Here is a 19,106-nt window from a genome sequence, read left to right on the forward strand (position 1 = left end):
TAGGCTAAGGAATATATTCAGAAAAGGTATAAGACTATTTAGCTAAGGGAACTGTTTTTCAAGATCCACATACAAATTTAAAACAACTGAAAGTATGCTTATCAAAAACAAAATCAAAGAAAAATACATAAAAGAAGTGGGAATTTTTAATGGAACTTACTACAGCTGACCCCTAGGATAACCATAATGAACCTGTCAGTATTAGCGGCTAGATGGTCCACAGTCATTGCTGAGTAGCCAGAGTACAACTTGTGTGCTTCTGAAAACACAAATGGGACCTTGACAGAAATTATATTTTCATTACAAAATTTGAGCCCTTTGTGGACTAGAAGGGATACTAAACAAATTTGCAGATAATACAAAACTGGGAGGAGTTGTTGGCTCCCTCAAAGGCAGGGATGCCCTGCAGAGACACCATCTCAGAGGGCTGGACAATCACCAATTATATGAACTTCAACAAGCGACAATGCTGGATTCTGCACCTCGATGTATGGAGAGAATGGGGAATGAGAGTCTGGGAAGCAGCACCACAGAAAGGGACCTGTAGGTCCTGGTTTGTGGCAAGCTGAACATGAGTCAGCAGTGCCCTGGCAGCCAGGAGGGCCACCTGTGTCCTGAGGTGCATCAGGCACAGCAACACAGCCGGGCAAGGGAGGGGACTGTCCCCTCTGCTCTGAGCTGGGGCAGCCTCACCTCCAGTGCTGGGGGCAGTTTTGGGTACCACAGTGTAAGATGTTATTAAGCTATTGGAAAGCATCCAAAGTAGGGCAATGAAGATGGTGAAAGGTTTTGAAAGGAAGCCATGAGGAGTGGCCTAGGTCACTGAGGAGAAATCTCATTGCAGTCTACAACTTTCTTGTTCAGGTGAATTGGAGGGGTCACCAATCTCTTCTCTGTGGTGACCAGTGACAGGATCCAAGATAATGTCCTGAAGTTGTGTCAGGGGAGACTTAGGTTGGAATTAGGAAAAGGTTTATCATCCAAAGGGTGTTTAAGCACTGGAACAGCACAGCCTGGCAGAGTGCAGTGCTCTCGAGGACATGCTGTGACTCTTGGGGATGGTGCTATGCACGAGTTGGACTTGGACATCCCTGTGCGGCCCTTCCAAATCAGCTTATTCTGTGGTTCTGTGATAATGCAGCAGAGCGTGGAGCTACCGTGGGTTTTTCAGTCAGTCTGAGCATTGCACACTCCTAACCATGGCTCGTCACTGGCGGCCGGCAGACAGGCGGAGAGCGCGGACCCCCAGCTCCACCACCGGGATCATCGGGCATCCCCCTGCTCCCTCCCGGCCGCTCCATCACCGGGATCATCCAGCATTCCCCGGCTCCCTCCCGGCCGCTCCATGCCGGGGCTCTCCGGCGTTCCCCGGCTCCCTCCCGGCCGCTCCATCCCGGGGCTCTCCGGCATTCCCCGGCTCCCTCCCGGCCGCTCCATCCCGGGGCTCTCCGGCATTCCCCGGCTCCCTCCCGGCCGCTCCATCCCGGGGCTCTCCGGCGTTCCCCGGCTCCCTCCCGGCCGCTCCATCCCGGGGCTCTCCGGCGTTCCCCGGCTCCCTCCCGGCCGCTCCATGCCGGGGCTCTCCGGCGTTCCCCGGCTCCCTCCCGGCCGCTCCATCCCGGGGCTCTCCGGCGTTCCCCGGCTCCCTCCCGGCCGCTCCATGCCGGGGCTCTCCGGCGTTCCCCGGCTCCCTCCCGGCCGCTCCATGCCGGGGCTCTCCGGCGTTCCCCGGCTCCCTCCCGGCCGCTCCATGCCGGGGCTCTCCGGCGTTCCCCGGCTCCCTCCCGGCCGCTCCATGCCGGGGCTCTCCGGCGTTCCCCGGCTCCCTCCCGGCCGCTCCATGCCGGGGCTCTCCGGCGTTCCCCGCGCGCAGTGACGCAGCAGCGCGCGGCGGGGCGCGGAGGGGCGGGGCGGGGCGGGGCGCGGCGCGAGGCCGCGGCCGGCAGGGGGCGCCGCGATGCCGCGCGGCGCGCGTGGCGGGGCGTGGCGCGGCGCGCGCGGCCCGGCGTGCACCGCGGCGGCGTTTGAATGGCGCAGGCTCGGGGCGCCGGGCCCCGGCAGTAGCGCTCCCGCCGCTCCCCCGCCCGGCCCGGCCCCGAACATGAGCAGCGGGTGAGTGCCGCGGGGCCGGCCGCAGCCGCGGCAGCGCGGCGGGGCCGCGCTCTGCCCCGCCGGGACCGGGCGCGGCTCCGCGGCGTCGCGCCGGGCGCCGGGCCGGCGGCGGGGGCCGCGGGCAGTGCGCGGGCGCGGATCGCTCCGAGCCCGCGGTGCGCGGTGCCCGCCGGCTCCGGACAGCGAGCTCTGGCGCTGGGCGCCTCTCCAAGATGGTGCCGGCAGCCCCAGCTGGAAGCAGGCGCGTGCAGTGGCGGGGCCGTGCCAGGAGAGCGGGGAAGGCTCTGGTGCTGCCGACAGGGAGGACAACAAGCTGGGTGTGAGGCCTGCTGACGGATTTAATTTCTTGGGTGTGACAGATTCCAGGGTTACGACGGGGGGGGGGTGAGGGGGGACCTTATGTGCTTGAAGATCAGATCCTGCATTAATTACTTCGTTCAAAAGGCTTCAAATTATTTTTTCAGCGTTGGGCTGGATAGTTTTGCATGCAGGTTTAAAATAAAGATGTTATGTATAGAGAGCTCTTTTAAGGAGCGATTAGGTGATGATCTTGGAAATCTTTTGTTTCTGTTTTTGTAACATGCTCTGCTTTGGAGAAAGGTTAAGTCTGTTTATTTAAAAGCAGCTTTCGTCCATCTCTTAACAGAAGGCAAGTTTGTGCCTCTTTGGCCTTGCTGATAGGAAAGAAGACATTCTTGAACTAAAATTAGAATTGATTTGAATTCCTAAACTCTAAAACTCAGAATTTCATTATGTTGAAAATTACATTATGAAGGTATTTTTTGTATGTATATTAGAAAGTGTATGTCAGTATGCTGATACACATATATTCTTACAGCCACGTGTATCTATATACATCACTTCATACCCACTTTTACTGTGTGTTGGTCTTGGGGTAAGAAGCTTGACTATAAATGAAGAAAGTTTTTTAAAATGCTGTAAACAGACTACAGTCAATAATAGGAATGTATTTGAGGGTAGCATAAAAAGCCATGTGAAAATTGTGTGACAGACTGTTCAGCCAGGTGGGCATGTAGTGAATAGTTCCTTAGCCTCCACCAAGTCTGGAGCTTGAGGGGTTTGTCAGTATGTCTGTCTCTGGGTTTGAGTTCAACATTCTTGTTGCAGTTTTTTAAAACTCCTTGGGTTGAGCAGTAAATGGTAGAAGAAATTGCTGTATTTAATTTCATGGGTAGTTTCTTAAAGAGTTGTGTAAGACGTTAATGTGGAAGCTTTAGTGTTGTGGAAATGTATTTCTTTTATAATGTTTATAAAAGCTTTTTAACATCTCTCAGTTATAAAACTTTTTCAAGCTTATTGTCACCAGAGTGTTCATAAGTAAAGATCAACAGGTAGAAGTATCTTTTCGTTAGTGAAAGATGACTTCAGAAAGGACTTAACCACTGAGAGCTGCTGTTACTTTATGGCACCTTTACATACCTCTAAATGGTACCTCCAGATGCAGAAAACTGAGTTCTTTACTTTTTTTTTTGTAGAAAATGTAAGTAAGGTTCAGTTATTAGACTCCTGGGCTATTTCCACAATGAAAGCTAATGCACACCTGGGTTCATCCTCACTAAACTTGGATGAGCTGTGACTTGTGGTTATCTTTGAAGGTTCATTATGACTAACAGTGGGCCACATACAAATTTCATATGTAAGAGGAAAATGAACTTAAATCTTAGGTATAAGCTAATTTACCATAATTAGTTGTTCAAATAGTATTTTTATTTACTGCAAATTTAGAGAAATTCCTGTAGTTTTTACCAACATCTGGAACAAATGCCCTGACAAGTGTAGCACATTAAAAAACTGTATTCTGCTGGCATATACCACTATTTATAATGTTGCAGAAAAGTTTTGCATTAACATACTCCTTAAAATCTGAATGCCACTTCCTCTTTTTAAGAAAACTCAATTTTTAACAGCTGGTGAGTACATCAATTACTAAAAAAGGAATTAGAAAAAAAACAAACTGTTTCCTATGCAAAGGATGTGGAAGCCTTCTAAAACACAAAGACACATGGATTCTGTAACATTTATCAGAGCTAAAATGAAAGGAAGTTATGCCAAGCTTGCAAAATCACTTCTACGTCATAAGATAGTGCTATTTTATTGTTGTAAGCAAATTACCCTTTTGGAAATAAATTTGAAATAACCATTCTTGGAAGTTTCTTGTGACCATTGTAGATCTGATAATGGCCAGTTAAATGAGTTGACCCTGATGCATACCTATTTGGAATGCTTTCAAAGCATGTGCTCTCTTCCTTGGGAGTAATGATTAATGAGGCTTTTCATTTGAGTTTAATATTGTCATCCTTGAACTTGCAGTTGGGCTACTGTGGGGTGGAGGAATATCACAGGAGCATTTCCCATGGCTGGTGCATGGGGCATGCTGCAGGAAAAAGTAGCTATTAAGAATTTGGACAAGGAATAGGATGGAAGAGTGTGTGTTTTAAAAGGTACTGCTGATGACTTAAGAGATCTAACTATTTTAGGTTTTCCTTACTGCCATGCAAAGTATGGCAGCCTGTGTTCTGTAAGAAAATTTTATTATGTTAATATGCATGTAGATTACATAATGTGCCAAGAAGAGTTTGTCCCTCTCTGGGGGCCTGCCCAGAACTTAGGACATGGGAGGGAGTGGCAGAGTTGTTAATACTTGCCTTGGACAGATATGCACTTGAAAGCCTGTTAGTGCTGATTTCTTTGCCTAATTCTGGTATGACCTGAAGAGTTTTATTGCATATGGGAGAGATCAGAGATAGAAAATACCAGTAAAACCATCAAGAAAACTTCGCACAGGTACTGTCTGTTGTGTGTAGGGACAAACCAGCTTATGCTCAGGAGACATGGCTGCTATTACTTTAGTCCTTCTGCTTACTGGAGATTGAAGAGAATAAAAGGGGGAGATGGTAGCCTGCTCTCAGAAATCACCCGCTGTATAGGGGAAATTGGTGGAACTTGATTCTGTCATCCTAATGAAATCATACATCTCTGTTCAGATTTGCAGTCTACCTTGTTCACTTGTAAAACAGTTTAGGATTGTACGATGGACCGAGGCAGAGTTGTAGAGACATGCATTCTATCCTTAGTTTAATTTTTAAAGTTTGTAAAGTGAGGAAAGTGCATTGGCCACAATAAGATTATATAGCAGATTGTCTTGATCGAATACAACTGTGGTCATCACAAGGAAAAAGTCAGAAATTAAAGACATTAAGGTATAGATTGCTTGACTCGGTACAAATTAGTATCTAATTCCAGTTTAAGAACCCTCTGTGTATATCCCAAAATTACAGGGGGCTGTAGTGTCTAATTAGCTATCCCTAGATGATATCAGACTGCAAATAGGAAATCAAAGTTGTGAAGAGCTATGTAAAGTGCCTTTCATCCTGTAGCATTCATCTTTTTAATTGCTGGTCAGCCAGCATTTTCCTAGGTGCTACTAAGCCTTTCAAAGCTGGTTTCTTAAGATGTTGACTGAGATTATTATAGCACTGTTAGGTTTATATATATATATATACACCAGATTCTTCTTCTTGTGTTCTGCTCTGTTTGGACTACATGGGTTGTGTATCTGAATTTAATTGCTTCTGGTCTCTTTTTTTTTTTTTTTTTTAATGTATTTTTTTTAATGTATTTGGGTCCACAACATCCTGTGGCAAGTTCAGGTTGATCATAATTTGCACACAGTTTAACCTTGTTAGTTTTGATCTGATCTTCAGCTATTGTCTTTTGACCCTTTATTTTTATATTGGGTAAGAGAGGGCACAATCTATGCAGCTTCTCTGACACATTCATTTTGTAGGCCTTTGTCTTATTTCCGCTGTTGGCTATAAGTAGCCTCTTCCCCAGACTGAAGAGGCTAATCTAATCAGTTGTTAATTATATGAAACATATTCCATGTATTTTTAACTTGCCTTTTTCTGAGATGTTTTTTACTTTACTCAGAAGGTTTTTTGACTTTTTAGGGTTGGATTTTTTTTTTTTTAAAGAAAGTTAACTAACCCCGCTCTCAGTATTTGAAATACAGGCACAAATTAGTTCTATACACTGTCACAACAGTGGTCTGCTTATTTTTCTAACTATTTATTGATCCACATGGAGCATTAAACAGTCCAACTGATCAAAAGTAAATTGTTCTATATCCAGATATTGTTGTGGGTGGCAGTTACTAGCTCAGAGACTGTGATTCCAGGTGGAGCCCAGAATTTTCTCCTACCTGCAGATACATAGCCTTTGCTTTATATTAATCTATAAGTATTGCTTCTGCTTATTGTACATCACAGTCTTTCTCCAGTTCTTCAGTTAGCCCTTATCTTCACTGGTATGACTTTGTGTTGTCAACAGTCTTCATCCCCTTTTGTGAGATAATTTATGAGGATATTGAACAGCATAAACCAATGCAGGTTTTCCCCAGGGATCTGAAAGTGATTTTCTGCAATGTGGAAACTGCTTAGACAGTTTATGGCTGTTCCTGAGATACTTGTGCATGCAAAAGCTTTCCCTTTTTTTCAGTTGGTTGGTTACTTTCCTCTAGATTTAAGTGGGGAACTTGGAAACTCAGAGTCTATCCTTTAGTTGCCCATTAGCCATGTTGTACGACCCCGTACTCTTAATAAATTCCATTAATTTTGCAGAGCAGGACTTCACAGAATCATAGTATAATTTGGGTTAGAACAGACCTTAAAGATTTTCTAGTTCAAATTTCCCTGCCATGGGAAGGAAGGGACGGACACCTTCCACTAGGCCAGCCTATTCAAAGCCCCATCTGACTTGGCCTTGAACACTTCCAGGGACAAGGCATCAACCACTTCTCTAGGAAATGTGTCCCAGTGCCTTACCACCCTCTCAGTAAAGAATTTTGTCCTAATAGCCAATCTAAACCTGCCCTCTTTCAGTCTGAAGCTATTACCCTTTGGTCTATTACAAATGCCCTGGTAAAAAGTCCCTCTCCTGCTCTCTGTAGCCCCTTCAGGTACTGGAAGGCCACAATGAGGTCACACTGGAGCTTTCTCTTTACCAGGCTGTGTTGCCTTAGTGATAGCCAGGCTGAATCTTTCCCATTATATTATTTGTTTGTGTCCACTAAGTCTATTCTTGATTACATTGTTTACTAATTAGTGCAACAGAGATGTCTGGATCTTCATTGAGGCTCTTTAAATATTGACTGTGTTTTCCACATGTGTTTTCTTTAGGTCCTTTGTCAGCTCCAAGGGAAATAAAAAAACAGCTGTTTCATTACTGCTTAAATGTTCACTGCTATTTCTGCATAATCGGAGACCCTTGACAGGTTAAACTATGGAAACCTCTTTAAACTGTTGAATAGTAAAGTCATACAAAAGGATTTTACTTTGCTTCATCAGATGTTATGTTATATCTGATAATCTTTTGGCCTTTTGAATTTCTTTTACCAATCTTTAAGGAAAGAATTGATAGTTCTGTTGTTTCATTCTGTTTCAGCTGGGAGGCTGGTGAACAATATTCTTATGTCAGATTTGTTAGAGTGTAAAATTCTCTTAATTTTTCTCCTGGACACATGCAACCTTTTGTAATGAACTTCCTTCCATACAGAGTCCTCTCTCTCCAGTTTGGATAGCTCCAGTTTGGGTATTTTGAGATGTTAGATGCTCTTTAGAGCTCAATATTAAAAATTGATATGCTAATTGAATTTCCTTGGCAAGACATTTCTTTCTAGCCTTCTAATATTTTACACTTCTTTTAAACAAAAAGTATTCTAGTTATATAGTGCTGTAATTTATTTTAGTAATCAGATTCTTGTGTACTGCTTCGTGTGAAACATGAGTGTAAATTGTGATAATTTATTAAACAAGGAAGAATAAGGAACAGTCACTGTTAGGCATGAAGAATTGTAAGGTAATAATGTGTTATAAGAGTAGTCATAAAAATTATTCTTCAGCAACAGAGATTAGGGATTTTTTAGCATCTTATGAGGTGGCTGTAGGTTTTAACTCTGGTGCTTGGAGGTTGTCCCCCCTAATATTTTAGTTTATTGCTTTTCTCTCAGTATTATTCTCAAACAGTAGATGGAAGAAAAAAAATACTTTTTCCAAGTCCTTTTCCTCTCTGACTTGAATAAAAGGATGGGTTTATTTGGATTTTAGGATTGTTCAGTTTTTCTTTAAAAGTCAGATTGTTCAGCATATGCCTTTGTGTTATGTTCCAAGTTCAAATTTTAATATACATCCCATTTTGAGCCCAAATAATGGTTTTAACTAGTCTGATAAGCAGAGGAAAAGGTGTTTATGTGAGGTTTTTTCTAAGCTTCAGGGAAAAGTTCATTTACAGACCTGTGTGGAAGAACTAGGAAGTGTGGAGAGCTAGCAAAGTGATCACTCCTCATCACTCTCTCATAGTATGAAAAAAATTAAGTTAATGAACCAGTCTTAAGCTGGACTGACATCTGGAAAAATATTGGCCACCAGCTATTAAAGATATTGCCCTAAATAATGCTGCCATTTGCAGTTCTTGCAGTAGTCTGAGGGCTCCGTGTTCCTGTGGTACAGGGTAAGGGATTCTGTCCATAAATACTCAATTTTTGAGAGAGGCATCCCAAGTGCAGTTCTTTAGTACTGATCCAATTCTAAAGAATACCAGAACATTTGAAGAATCTTTTTTCTTCCACTGTACCCTACAACAGGGATTTTAATGTGCCTGAATATAGCATCTGTCTTGTTTGGGCCTGCCACCTGCTTGTTTAGCTGCTGCATGGATCTTCTGGCTAATAAGCCGTTTCCCATCTGGCTTATTCAGTGCTCAGTGTCTTAGTCTTTTAAATGCTGAAGTTCTTAATGTGGCATAAATCTGCTACATAGAGTAAATGAGATAGGGCTGCTCCTAAAGATTGAGGGGAGAGATTGGAGCACTCATGTTGAGGCCAGAGTTGTACCTTTTAGGGGGAAAAACCAGTAATATTGGAGCAAGTGGTTGTCTTTTAAAAGTAGTGTAGGATGTCTTGCTAAAACACTTCAAAAATAATGCCTCTATGATGATGTAGTAGTTGAACCTAGTCTCAAGCAATGGACCTTCTTATCAGTTACAAAAGATGCAAAATCATGTGTACAGCTGTCTCAATCTTGGTGTTGATTCTTATGCAACAAACACTTGCATACTTCAAGACAAAGGACTTTAAGCATAAATTAAAGTTGTGGATTTTAGTATGAGAAATGACCAAAACACTGCTTTGACAAAAATGGGATGGGGAATATGCATTTGCCAATAAACTAAGGGGAAGATGATTCACTTTTTTTTTTTAACCTTTGTTATTTTGATGAAGCATGCTTTCTTCCTGAAAAACAAGAATCAGTTCTTTAGCTGCCTTTTGCACTTGGAAACAGATGTGAAACCAATTATTTTTCTCTAGACGGCAGATGAAATTCATAGTATGAGGAAAGAGTTTCATAAATTGCCCTATTCTTTACATAAATTCTTGTTTGTATGGCACCCCTCAGTGTAGCTGTAGAAACTGGTGTGAAAACAAAATCTCTACCTCTGTTTCTTGGGGTGATTTTGGTTTTGCTTCCTCTTTCTTGAAAGCTAAATAGGGATTTTGAAATTCTCAACCTGCTAATAATAAGGCCTCTAGCTAATGTGCACTAAAGGATAATGTCTTGGGTTATATCTAGGATGGAAGATCTTGCAAATAGTTGAATTCTACTGTTGCTAGCTGCATTTGAAGAAATCTGACGGAATGTTTAGAAAATACAACTAAATATCTTTTCCTTGAGAACAGGGATTTGAGAGATTATGGCATCTGAAGCTCACAATGTTAAAAAACAGAAAGTATTGCTTATTGAAGGTCATCCCATTGATCTCCCCAGAAAAAGAATCTCTTCTTCCACTAAAAAGATCATGAAGGAGGTAAGCTTTGTGTTGTTCGTTGAGTTGTTTTATGTCCTCTGAGAAAAGTGAAGATTTAAACAACTTTATAGTACTGAGCAGTCTAAATCTAGAAACACAGCACAACTAAATATTTGATATTTAGATTTGCAGTAGAACTTTAAATTGTTTATATAGCAGTTATATTATGAAAACTGTGTGCTGTAATAGATACAGGCAGCAGCTGCACAGATCAGTGCATTGTATCGTCCATATGAGCTGTAGATACTGATGCAGTCTTACTCATGCATGCTTTTCTGCAATCTAGCCAAAAATGTTTCAATACAGGAATTCTGTCATGAAAAAGCTCTTTCTTTCCAAGGGAGCTACATGGCACAAGTGAGAGGTAGAGTAGGTGAAATTTGTTCATTGAAATAGATCTGTCATATAATTATACAGATTCATTTAGCACGTTGGTAGCACATAGATTTTTCACTAGATTCTTGCTATCAAAAGTAGTTTTTATAACCTCTTACCTGTGTTATTGGCTGAAGAGTAAGACAGTGGAGTACAGAGGAAGCACTGGAGAGGCAGACTTACTGTAAGACCTCTTCAAACAGTAGTAAAGACATCAATATCCACTGTTTATTGAAATTTTGTATTAAAACTAGCATTTTATGACCAGTGTTACCAAAAAAAGATCGTAACATTATCTTGCTGATGTGCACAATCTAAATGTTACCATTGATGCTAAGTAGTATAGATGGGAGCATTTGACCCTTTATATTAATCTGGCTTTTTCTTTCTCTTATTTCCTTTCTACCAGGGCAAGAAATCTCCAAAACAGCTGGCTTCATACACTAACAGGTAGGAGGTGTGATATCTGAGTCTCTACAATAATAAAAACAGAGAAGAATATTGGTGGCATGACTTCTAAAAAACCTAGAGTCATTAAAATGTATTGGAGGAAAAATATTTTCAATAACCTGAAAGCTTGCTGCTGAATTCAATATGTATAAACATAATAATGCAATTTATTTGGTTTGGATCAACCTTTACTAAAGTAGTGCTTTATTATTGCAGAGTAACGGTTGGAAAAACGGTGACCAGTCCCCTCTCTCTTTTCAAAGTGGTATATTGTAAAAGGAAAGTTCATTGTTATACTCCAAAGCCTTGTTACAGAAAGAAACTGAGCCCTAAATCTAGGGGCCGTGACATGGCAAATAAAGAAAATGAACTGGCTTGTGCAGGGAATCTGCCAGCAAAACTTCATTGCAGTCGGACACACTTGCTGAATTCTAGTGACTCTGGCTCGTCTCAAACAGAAGGCCCCTCATCCAAATACAGTGCATTTTTTTCAGAGGTGGGTAGAGTTTGAAGAAACTTCAGTTTAAAAAATAAGTGTTCATAATAATTAGGTCTGAAAGTTTTCTTTCTTTCTATTAGTTTCCTTCAATTCTGCAAATATCAGGTCTTGTGATTTGCAGTCTGTCAATTTATGGTGATGCAGTTGTAATATTGCAGTTGCAATACGAATAGTCCTGCCACTTCATATTTGTGTCAGGTCAGAAGCTCCGATCTGCCAGACCCGACTGGTTTAAAATTGTACCAGCACAAAGGAGAACATTGTTTTGACCTGCTTAGGTTTCATGAACTGGCAGGACATGTGTCCATGAGTGTGTTTATAGAAGTGTAAAAATTACTATATGAATGAGAATAAACTGGTGAGGTAGATTACGACAATTTTCAATAGCACTATCAACTTTGTGCAAAACTAACTTAAGTGTTTATATGAGCTTTATTTCTTGTTAGGGTTGTTTGGGGAAACCTAGTGGATGTTTGTAGGGCTTCTGGAACAGTCTAAAAGGTCAGATATTTAAACTAAATTGATTTTATTACAATGATGGCCATTTAAGGCCCTTAATGTTGAAGTTTGCATTTCTGTCACAATAGATTTTTGTTACTCCTCGAGGCTTGCATGTGTTTAAGATGAGGCATGGCAGGGAAGATAAGATGAGAAACTATCACCATTGTGTCTTGTCACAGTGCTGTAAATGTGGGCTCCTGTGGGCAGAGAGCCTGGAGAGGCCAGTGGGCTGAAGGCGCAAGTCTGCAGCACCTCTGCACTGCTTAATTTGATGGTTTCAAGAAAAGAGCAGAATAGTTACAATAAAGAGGCTTCAGAAAGATGGGTAAAGAAATAAAGATGGGAAGATTGATTTTCTGAGAAGCTAAGGAGCAGATCACTGGCTTCTGGTCACAAATTACTATTTAACTGGTTGAGAGATGTGTGGCTCTGCAGTGTTCATTCCAATCCAAGGTCTAATTAATTAAAATGCCTGAACTTTATTCAGAGGACAGGCTTTTTCAGAAATGAACCTTTTCTGTCGGATTTGGAATAATACATGTAATTACTTGTGTCTAAATTGTGTCAAAATTAATAATCATCTAAGTAAAAAGTTCTTAGAGTTGGTGAGAATTATAGGTTGATGCTCATGAATGCTCATTTTAATTATTAGATACCTGTCCTAGGTGGTAAAGAGATACAAACCTTATTCTCGCAGCTTTTGTGTAAAGTAGGTCTAATATTTTTGTGCCCCCAAGAGAAATTTATGGGTTTAAGCCTATTCTTAGATAAATTTCTAAAACAGACTCCTCAACATACATGTAGAAAAGTGTATTATCATATACCAGATTATATCTGAGTAGGTTATTGTTTTATCACTGGCTACTTAACTTGTGCCAACTTTTTATATTTTTACAAACATGCAGGTTTCTCAGGACCATGAAACTATGGCTCAAGTTCTTTTCAGCAGGAATCTGAGACTGAACGTAGCTTTAACCTTTTGGAGAAGGAGAAGTATAAGTGAACTGGTAGCCTACTTAGTGAGGTAAAATAAGTCTCTTCTTTTATATCCTTAAAATGGCAGCAATCTCAAATATGCCACAGTATTTTTAGCAGTTCTGTAAATGTTGTGACTTAGTTATACTTTCTAAATCATAGTGAAAGCATATACTTCTACTACTAGCAATAGGATCTACAAGTAACGCTTCTGATTTTGTTCTTAATGTTTCTAGGATACAGGATCTTGGAGTAGTAGTAGACTGCCTTCCTGTGCTTACGAACAGGTACAAACAGAAAAGAGTGGGGATTAGAACCTGCTTATAACCACACTGAAGTTCAAGCACTTCTGAAACATCTTGTTTTTAAGTTTACAGGAAGAAAAACCATATGTTTCAGTTGGCTGCTGCGTAGATCTTTTGCCTTTAGTGAAATCTCTGCTTAAAAGCAAATACGAAGAGTAAGTATCAGCATGGGATTTTTTTTAAGCATTACTTCCAGGCTAGGCAGAGCCCTGGAAATCAAAGCTTTTTAATCCTCTGACTCTTGTTCCCTCTGCCCCTTCTCCCTGCTTTCCCTTTCTCAGGAAATGAGAAGGCTCTGGAATGGAAGCTTTCATCTGAACCTTTATCCTTTAACAAAACAGCAGTGCAGAAATTCTTTTCTGCAATGTTAGGGACTTGGGGGAGAGGACTGGCTTTGCCCTTATGCAGATTTATTTATCCTAAACAGTAAAAAAGAATAGCACTGAGGTTTTAGTATGCTTTATATAACATGTAATCAAGGTAGAGTTTTTTTCTACTTTTTCAAGAAAAAGACTACCACTTCAGACTACCACTTAGACATTGCAAGTGTAAGCAAGTATTTAAACTTGCCAATTTGTCTATATTTTTCTTCATCCAGAGTAGAAAATGTATTGCTTTCTAAATTGCTTACAGAGTTATCTCAACATTTTATCTGGCCTGTAGATAATCTGCAGGGACAGGGAAATGCATAATGTGTAAAATGTGTTGTTACAGATATGTGATAGTGGGTTTAAACTGGCTTCAGGCTGTCATTAAAAGATGGTGGACAGAACTATCTGCACATACAGAAAAAGCAGAAGATGGGTGAGTATAGTGTTTAATATTTAAATGTGTTTCTATTTAATCTCAATCTGTTTTAATTTTCATCAGTAGTAGCACAACTTACCTACGAAAGGGAAACTTATTTTAAAGTTAAAGCTTAAAAGTATTCTAAGGATAGCTAAGTTACTGTTTTGGGTTTTTTTTTTTGCTACTGTTTTAATACATGTAGGACATAATCATATCGGGGATTATACAAATGCTGTAGAAGTTGAACCAAATTTTTCAGATCTTGTGGCACCATCTATTGTATAGGCTAAGTCTATATGCAGTATTAATAATTCATTTTAATAAAAGACTACTGAAATGTACTACCTGTGTTATAAAGCGATGTTCATTCTCTTTCAGAAACATTCATATTTTAAAGCAACAGCTAAGTGTTTTGTGGGAACAGGAGAATCATCTTACTCTGGTTCCAGGATATACTGGTAATGTAGCTAAGGTAGGTTCTGGTTACAGTTCTGGTTGTGATTAGTAATAAACATGGTTGTATCACTTACGGTATTCCTCTTGTTTTACTTATGCTAAACTGTGGTTGGACAGAAATACTTTTACTTTAGTTACTGCTAATTCTCAAATGTATTGCATGTTTTTTACAGAAATCTAGAGTTGTTTCCCTATGATAGTTCTGTGGATTAAAATGATAATTATCCTTAAGCATCTCCGTAATAATGAAGTAGCTAATAGTAATGTACTTTAAGATGGATGTGAAAAAGGGATCAGTTGGGTAGGTGGACTGTGGAAGGGACAGATGTTTTCTCTTAGATCTGTTGTACCTATTGTTGTAAGTGTAATAGAGAATCTTAGCCCAGGAATGTCATTGATATTTGCACTTCAGGTGACAGGGGCAAATGACAACATATTAAATTCTAAAGCTTATTGCTGGCCTAATGCTCAGGAAATGGTGAGTTTGTGGTGCGCAGAAGAGCCTCTCTATCTAAGATGAATCCCTGCTTGCATTTTTCAGTACGTTGTGGTGTCAGTAACATTATGAGGGTATCCATGTAGATCCATGTTTTGCTGTTTGTACTCATCTCTATAAACATGACTTACTGAGATTGAGCACCAAAAGTTAGACTAGATAGAAATCTCTCCAGGTGGAGGGATGTGATGAAGTTAGATAATGAGAAAGGAGTTGCAGCTGACAGTTGGTTGTGTGCGGGATTTGAGTGAACTTGAAAAGAACTTAAAAACTGCATCTTTTACTTAAATCTTAAGGAGTTCTTGGGAATCTTTAATTCTGTGCCTACAGAACTGATCACTTTGATGTATCAAAAGTAAACTCTTTCCTTTTTTTCTGGGATTGCTGTGCACCTGCAACTTCAGTTTAGATGTCCCAACAAGGATAATTACAAAATTCTTGCAGAAATTCAGTCAGCAGGGATGCAGGAGAACGGAGTTCTAACTCTCAACTTGGTAGAGCTATTGAGAGCATGTAATGTAGACTGCCTAGTTCTTTGCTAGATTAGAATAGCAGCTATAGTGTCATTTTGCTTCTCTAGAGTTCAGGTTCCCTTTATGTTCTTAATGTGTATCAGGATAGCTTGTGACCAAAGTCACCTGAGCAAGTCAGAGCAAAAGTAGTACAAGAATGTTGGAGGGGTTGGGATAACATGTTTTAACTACATGATCATAGGATGATGATGATCTTTCCTGCTCGGGCAGGGAGCAGAGGAATAACAGATGAAATTGATTGCTTTGAAAATGAATGCTACTCTTCTGGCAGGCTTTTTAGTCATAAAGAAATGTCATTGAAAACATTAATTAAAAGTAATCGTGAAGACAGCTAGTTCTGAAATGTGGGCAGATATAATTATTCTTGTGTTATAGTCCTGAAGTTGCCCTGCTTCAGACATAGTGTTGATGTTAGAGCTATAAGTAATGTGACAAACACTTTCTCCTTTTTTCCTTCTAGGATGTAAATGCTTATTTATTGCAGCTACACTGACATGATGGGGAAGCAGTGTGCGTATGTGGTGAAACAATCCCCTAAAGTGTCCCTGAAATATGTGCTGAAAGCCTTTTGAGAAATACTGGCAGAAGATAACTGAACTGTCAAGCTGTTTAATGAAACCACTAACAAAACCCTAACAATCTACTTCACATTGAAGTGGAAAAATGTCTAGTAGGAGCAACTTTCACTTCAGTGAGGTGAAAGTGCACTATGGAAACTGTATGCCTTTGCTGCATTTGAGATTCGCTCGGTTACTAGGTATTCCTTTAAATGCTACTGTATCTTACAACATCATTGCATAAAAGAAGATGAACTATACTGCGGTGAAGACAAGACAGCAGAACCAGTTATAAGGAACCAACAAAAGCAATCAGCATTAAGAGCTTTTAATGTCTCTTTCACGAGAGAACTCCAAAATGCACAACTAGCTTCCAATTACATAAAAAAATACAAAAAACTTTGGGATATTCAGTTACTTCTATGTTTTAATCAAATTATTAAAGACAATTTTTGTTTGCACTATTGAGAAACTATACAGCAGAGATGCCTTAATTACTAGTGTTTCAAAAAGCCAATGTGCTAAGATGCAAATAGCTATTATGTTCCGATTGTGATGAAAAACTACAAAAATCAGGGTTTCACATTGTGTAGTTAATGAAACGTTGCACATATACAAAGATTCATGTATGAAAAATATTATAAATACCTGAAGTTAAGCTTGGGTAAACAGTTATTGAAAATGTCAGCAGAATGGTGAATTTATGTCTAACAAATGTTTTTATATTGTATGTGGATTTCTTAACACAGTAATCTTGTTCTGTATAATTCAAACTACATGCAAATAAGTAAATATATTAAATATATCTACTGTTTTTTCTTTTCAAGTTTAAAAAATCAATTTCTAGAATAATCTCTTCCACAGTACTTTTTATCATGGATATTTATGTCTCTTGTTTGAAATGTTTACAGCCAGGTGAGGCCATGTTATTCAAATCACACCCTTTTTATACTACCTCCTTTAAGAAACTGACAAAGAACTTTTGCAAAATTGATCAAGTTCTAACCTGATCGATGATGGCAAATTCATACCAACAACAGCATTGAGAATACAGCTAAAAACTTTTACTGTAATATTGATATGCTGTTCTATTTTAATTTAAAAGCTGTATCTTAATAGCTCTGAGGGAGTCTTAATCTTAGGCTTGCTGTTGCCTTTTTTAATTTTGTGATTAGGAAGCACGCTTTTTCAATTAAAACTTGCAAAGTGCCAGCTCTTCACTTAAAAGTATACATGCACAGCATGTATGACTAAATAGACTACTTCCTTAAAAATAAGTACTTGCAAGGGTTGTTTTCATACCTAGCATTAAGCATGTGCACTTTTATTGACATGCAGGAGAAATGTCTTTTGACAGCCACAAGTGGTTTTTGCTTTACAGATTAAATAAATGAATTTTAAACTCCTGTAGTGGTCAATAACTTCAGGGCTCCGGTTGCTTAGTTTTGAGTTTAGTTTATGTATCATTATTGCTGACTTTTGAAGGCCAACTAGAAATCTCTCATGAGAACTTGGTGCTTTTAATCGTTTGACTGTTCTGTAAACCACCAAAGGTTTTGTGTTTCCTAGGGCAGTCAGTTACAAAGAGTTTCTGGGGCATCCCAAAACTGCAGACTTTGTGGGACAATGTGGAGACATACACATAGCCAGTCTTTTTGCTAGAATTGTTATGTATCATTAGAGGTATTTCATGCTCAAAAAGTTTGGAGATAGGATTTTTTTTAATGTTCTTACTATAAATTAAAATCTAAAGGAACTATAGTATGACAACATTCTTGTATTACTTCACTGTTCCATTGAACACTTAAATGTAAAAGTAACAAAATCTAGTTTCATCATTTGGGTGGCAGTTGCTGAAACGCTTAGATTATTCCTCAAGGAGAGTACTGTTTATGGAAGCTCAGATTATTTTTTTGAAAGACAGAGTAACTCTTGGCCATTTATTTCTGATAATATAAGAAAGTACGGTTGTAATTTAATTAAAGGGATACTCTAGTATTTAAAAATCTATCTTGAGTATAGATTTAGATACATTAGTTTATAATGAATTCTGTCTGTGGCCATAAAATTACCAAATCCTAACTGTACACAGTGCTTTTAGAGGCAAGGTAAGATTGATTTGAGGATCATTACTGAGGAATATCTAATAAAATAATGCATTCTTTTTAACTGCCAAAAGTTGTATTTTGACAGCATCAATAATACAGTATTAAACATTGTCATAAGTATCTGTGCCTTATTTTAAATGAATTTTTTACTGTTTTCAGGCAGCTACTAGACTGTAAGAACAGGGTTCAGGTGTCTGTATTATGAAATTATTTTTTCCATCATGTTCTTGATTAATTTAAACTGTTCACACTAATATTCAGACTTAGCTTCTTGTATTCTCTTTAGTTCTCAAATGGCTAGGAATCAGTTTTACTGTTACAGAATGTACATGTATAATATCTAGTCAAAGTTGGCATGAGTCAAATGTCTTAACAGCTGTGTAACTCCACTAAATTCTTATAGTTGTCTCAGTGAATCTAAGAATTAAGTTTAATGAGCTATCCCATGCATAAATGCTAATCTTTCTACTTTCTAGAAATGCTGTTTCTAGGATGTGTCAGAAGATCCAGACAGAATTAATCCTTTTCCTGTGTGTTCTTGTGATGCAGAAGCATGTGTGTACTTGAGGATGAGGGATGCCTCCACAAAGCTGTTCTTCGTGTTATACCACTTGATATGAAACTGATGTCTTTGAAAAACACTGTCTTTTGCCTCAGTGTTCCCTGAAAGTACTTGAGGCTGTTCTGCTGAAGGAGTACTTTTAAGTGTGACCCAGGATTTGCCCATCCCCTAAACTGAAATTAAAGAATCCTTCTGGCAAACTGTCTCTTTCTGCAGGGCTAAAAAAAAAAAGTCCAGTATTTTGTAAATGGAAGTGGCCAAGTTGAGGTATTGCTTATAGATTGCTGAAGAGTGGAGGTGGAAATAGCTATGCCATTAATTAGCTGTGTATGAAGAAGCTAGCATATCTTAATGATTATGTATGTCTCTGTTTTGAAGGAGCTGTGCCTTTTTCTCAGGAAAGAGTTCTCTACTCTTGTATCACACAGGTATGGCAGTTCCACATTCCTTAACAGTTGTTGCTGGTGTTAAAAAAAAAAAATAGCATCAGCCCTCCAAGAGCTTACC

At 39.6% G+C, this 19,106-nt stretch overlaps 1 protein-coding gene across 2 annotated transcripts; it reads left to right on the forward strand.

The window, feature by feature from the left end:
* The first annotated feature begins 2,007 nt into the window (after positions 1 to 2,007).
* On the forward strand, positions 2,008 to 17,335 carry KATNBL1 (katanin regulatory subunit B1 like 1). 2 transcript variants are annotated; one of them, XM_021539257.4, is made up of 10 exons: positions 2,008 to 2,112; positions 9,866 to 9,993; positions 10,778 to 10,818; positions 11,035 to 11,314; positions 12,724 to 12,842; positions 13,030 to 13,080; positions 13,164 to 13,253; positions 13,813 to 13,902; positions 14,266 to 14,359; positions 15,833 to 17,335. In XM_021539257.4, exons 2-10 carry the CDS (start codon positions 9,880 to 9,882, stop codon positions 15,863 to 15,865), a joined length of 912 nt encoding a protein of 303 aa, XP_021394932.2. In that variant the 5' UTR covers positions 2,008 to 2,112; positions 9,866 to 9,879; the 3' UTR covers positions 15,866 to 17,335. The 2 variants fall into 2 exon arrangements, with proteins under 2 accessions (XP_021394932.2, XP_085436497.1); XM_085580371.1 differs by lacking the exon at positions 2,008 to 2,112 and adding an exon at positions 2,248 to 2,429.
* The last annotated feature ends 1,771 nt before the right edge of the window (positions 17,336 to 19,106 follow it).

This window comes from Lonchura striata, chromosome 5 (genome assembly GCF_050655825.1).
Source record: "Lonchura striata isolate lonStrDom1 chromosome 5, ASM5065582v1, whole genome shotgun sequence".
Classification (NCBI taxonomy): Eukaryota; Metazoa; Chordata; class Aves; order Passeriformes; family Estrildidae; genus Lonchura; species Lonchura striata.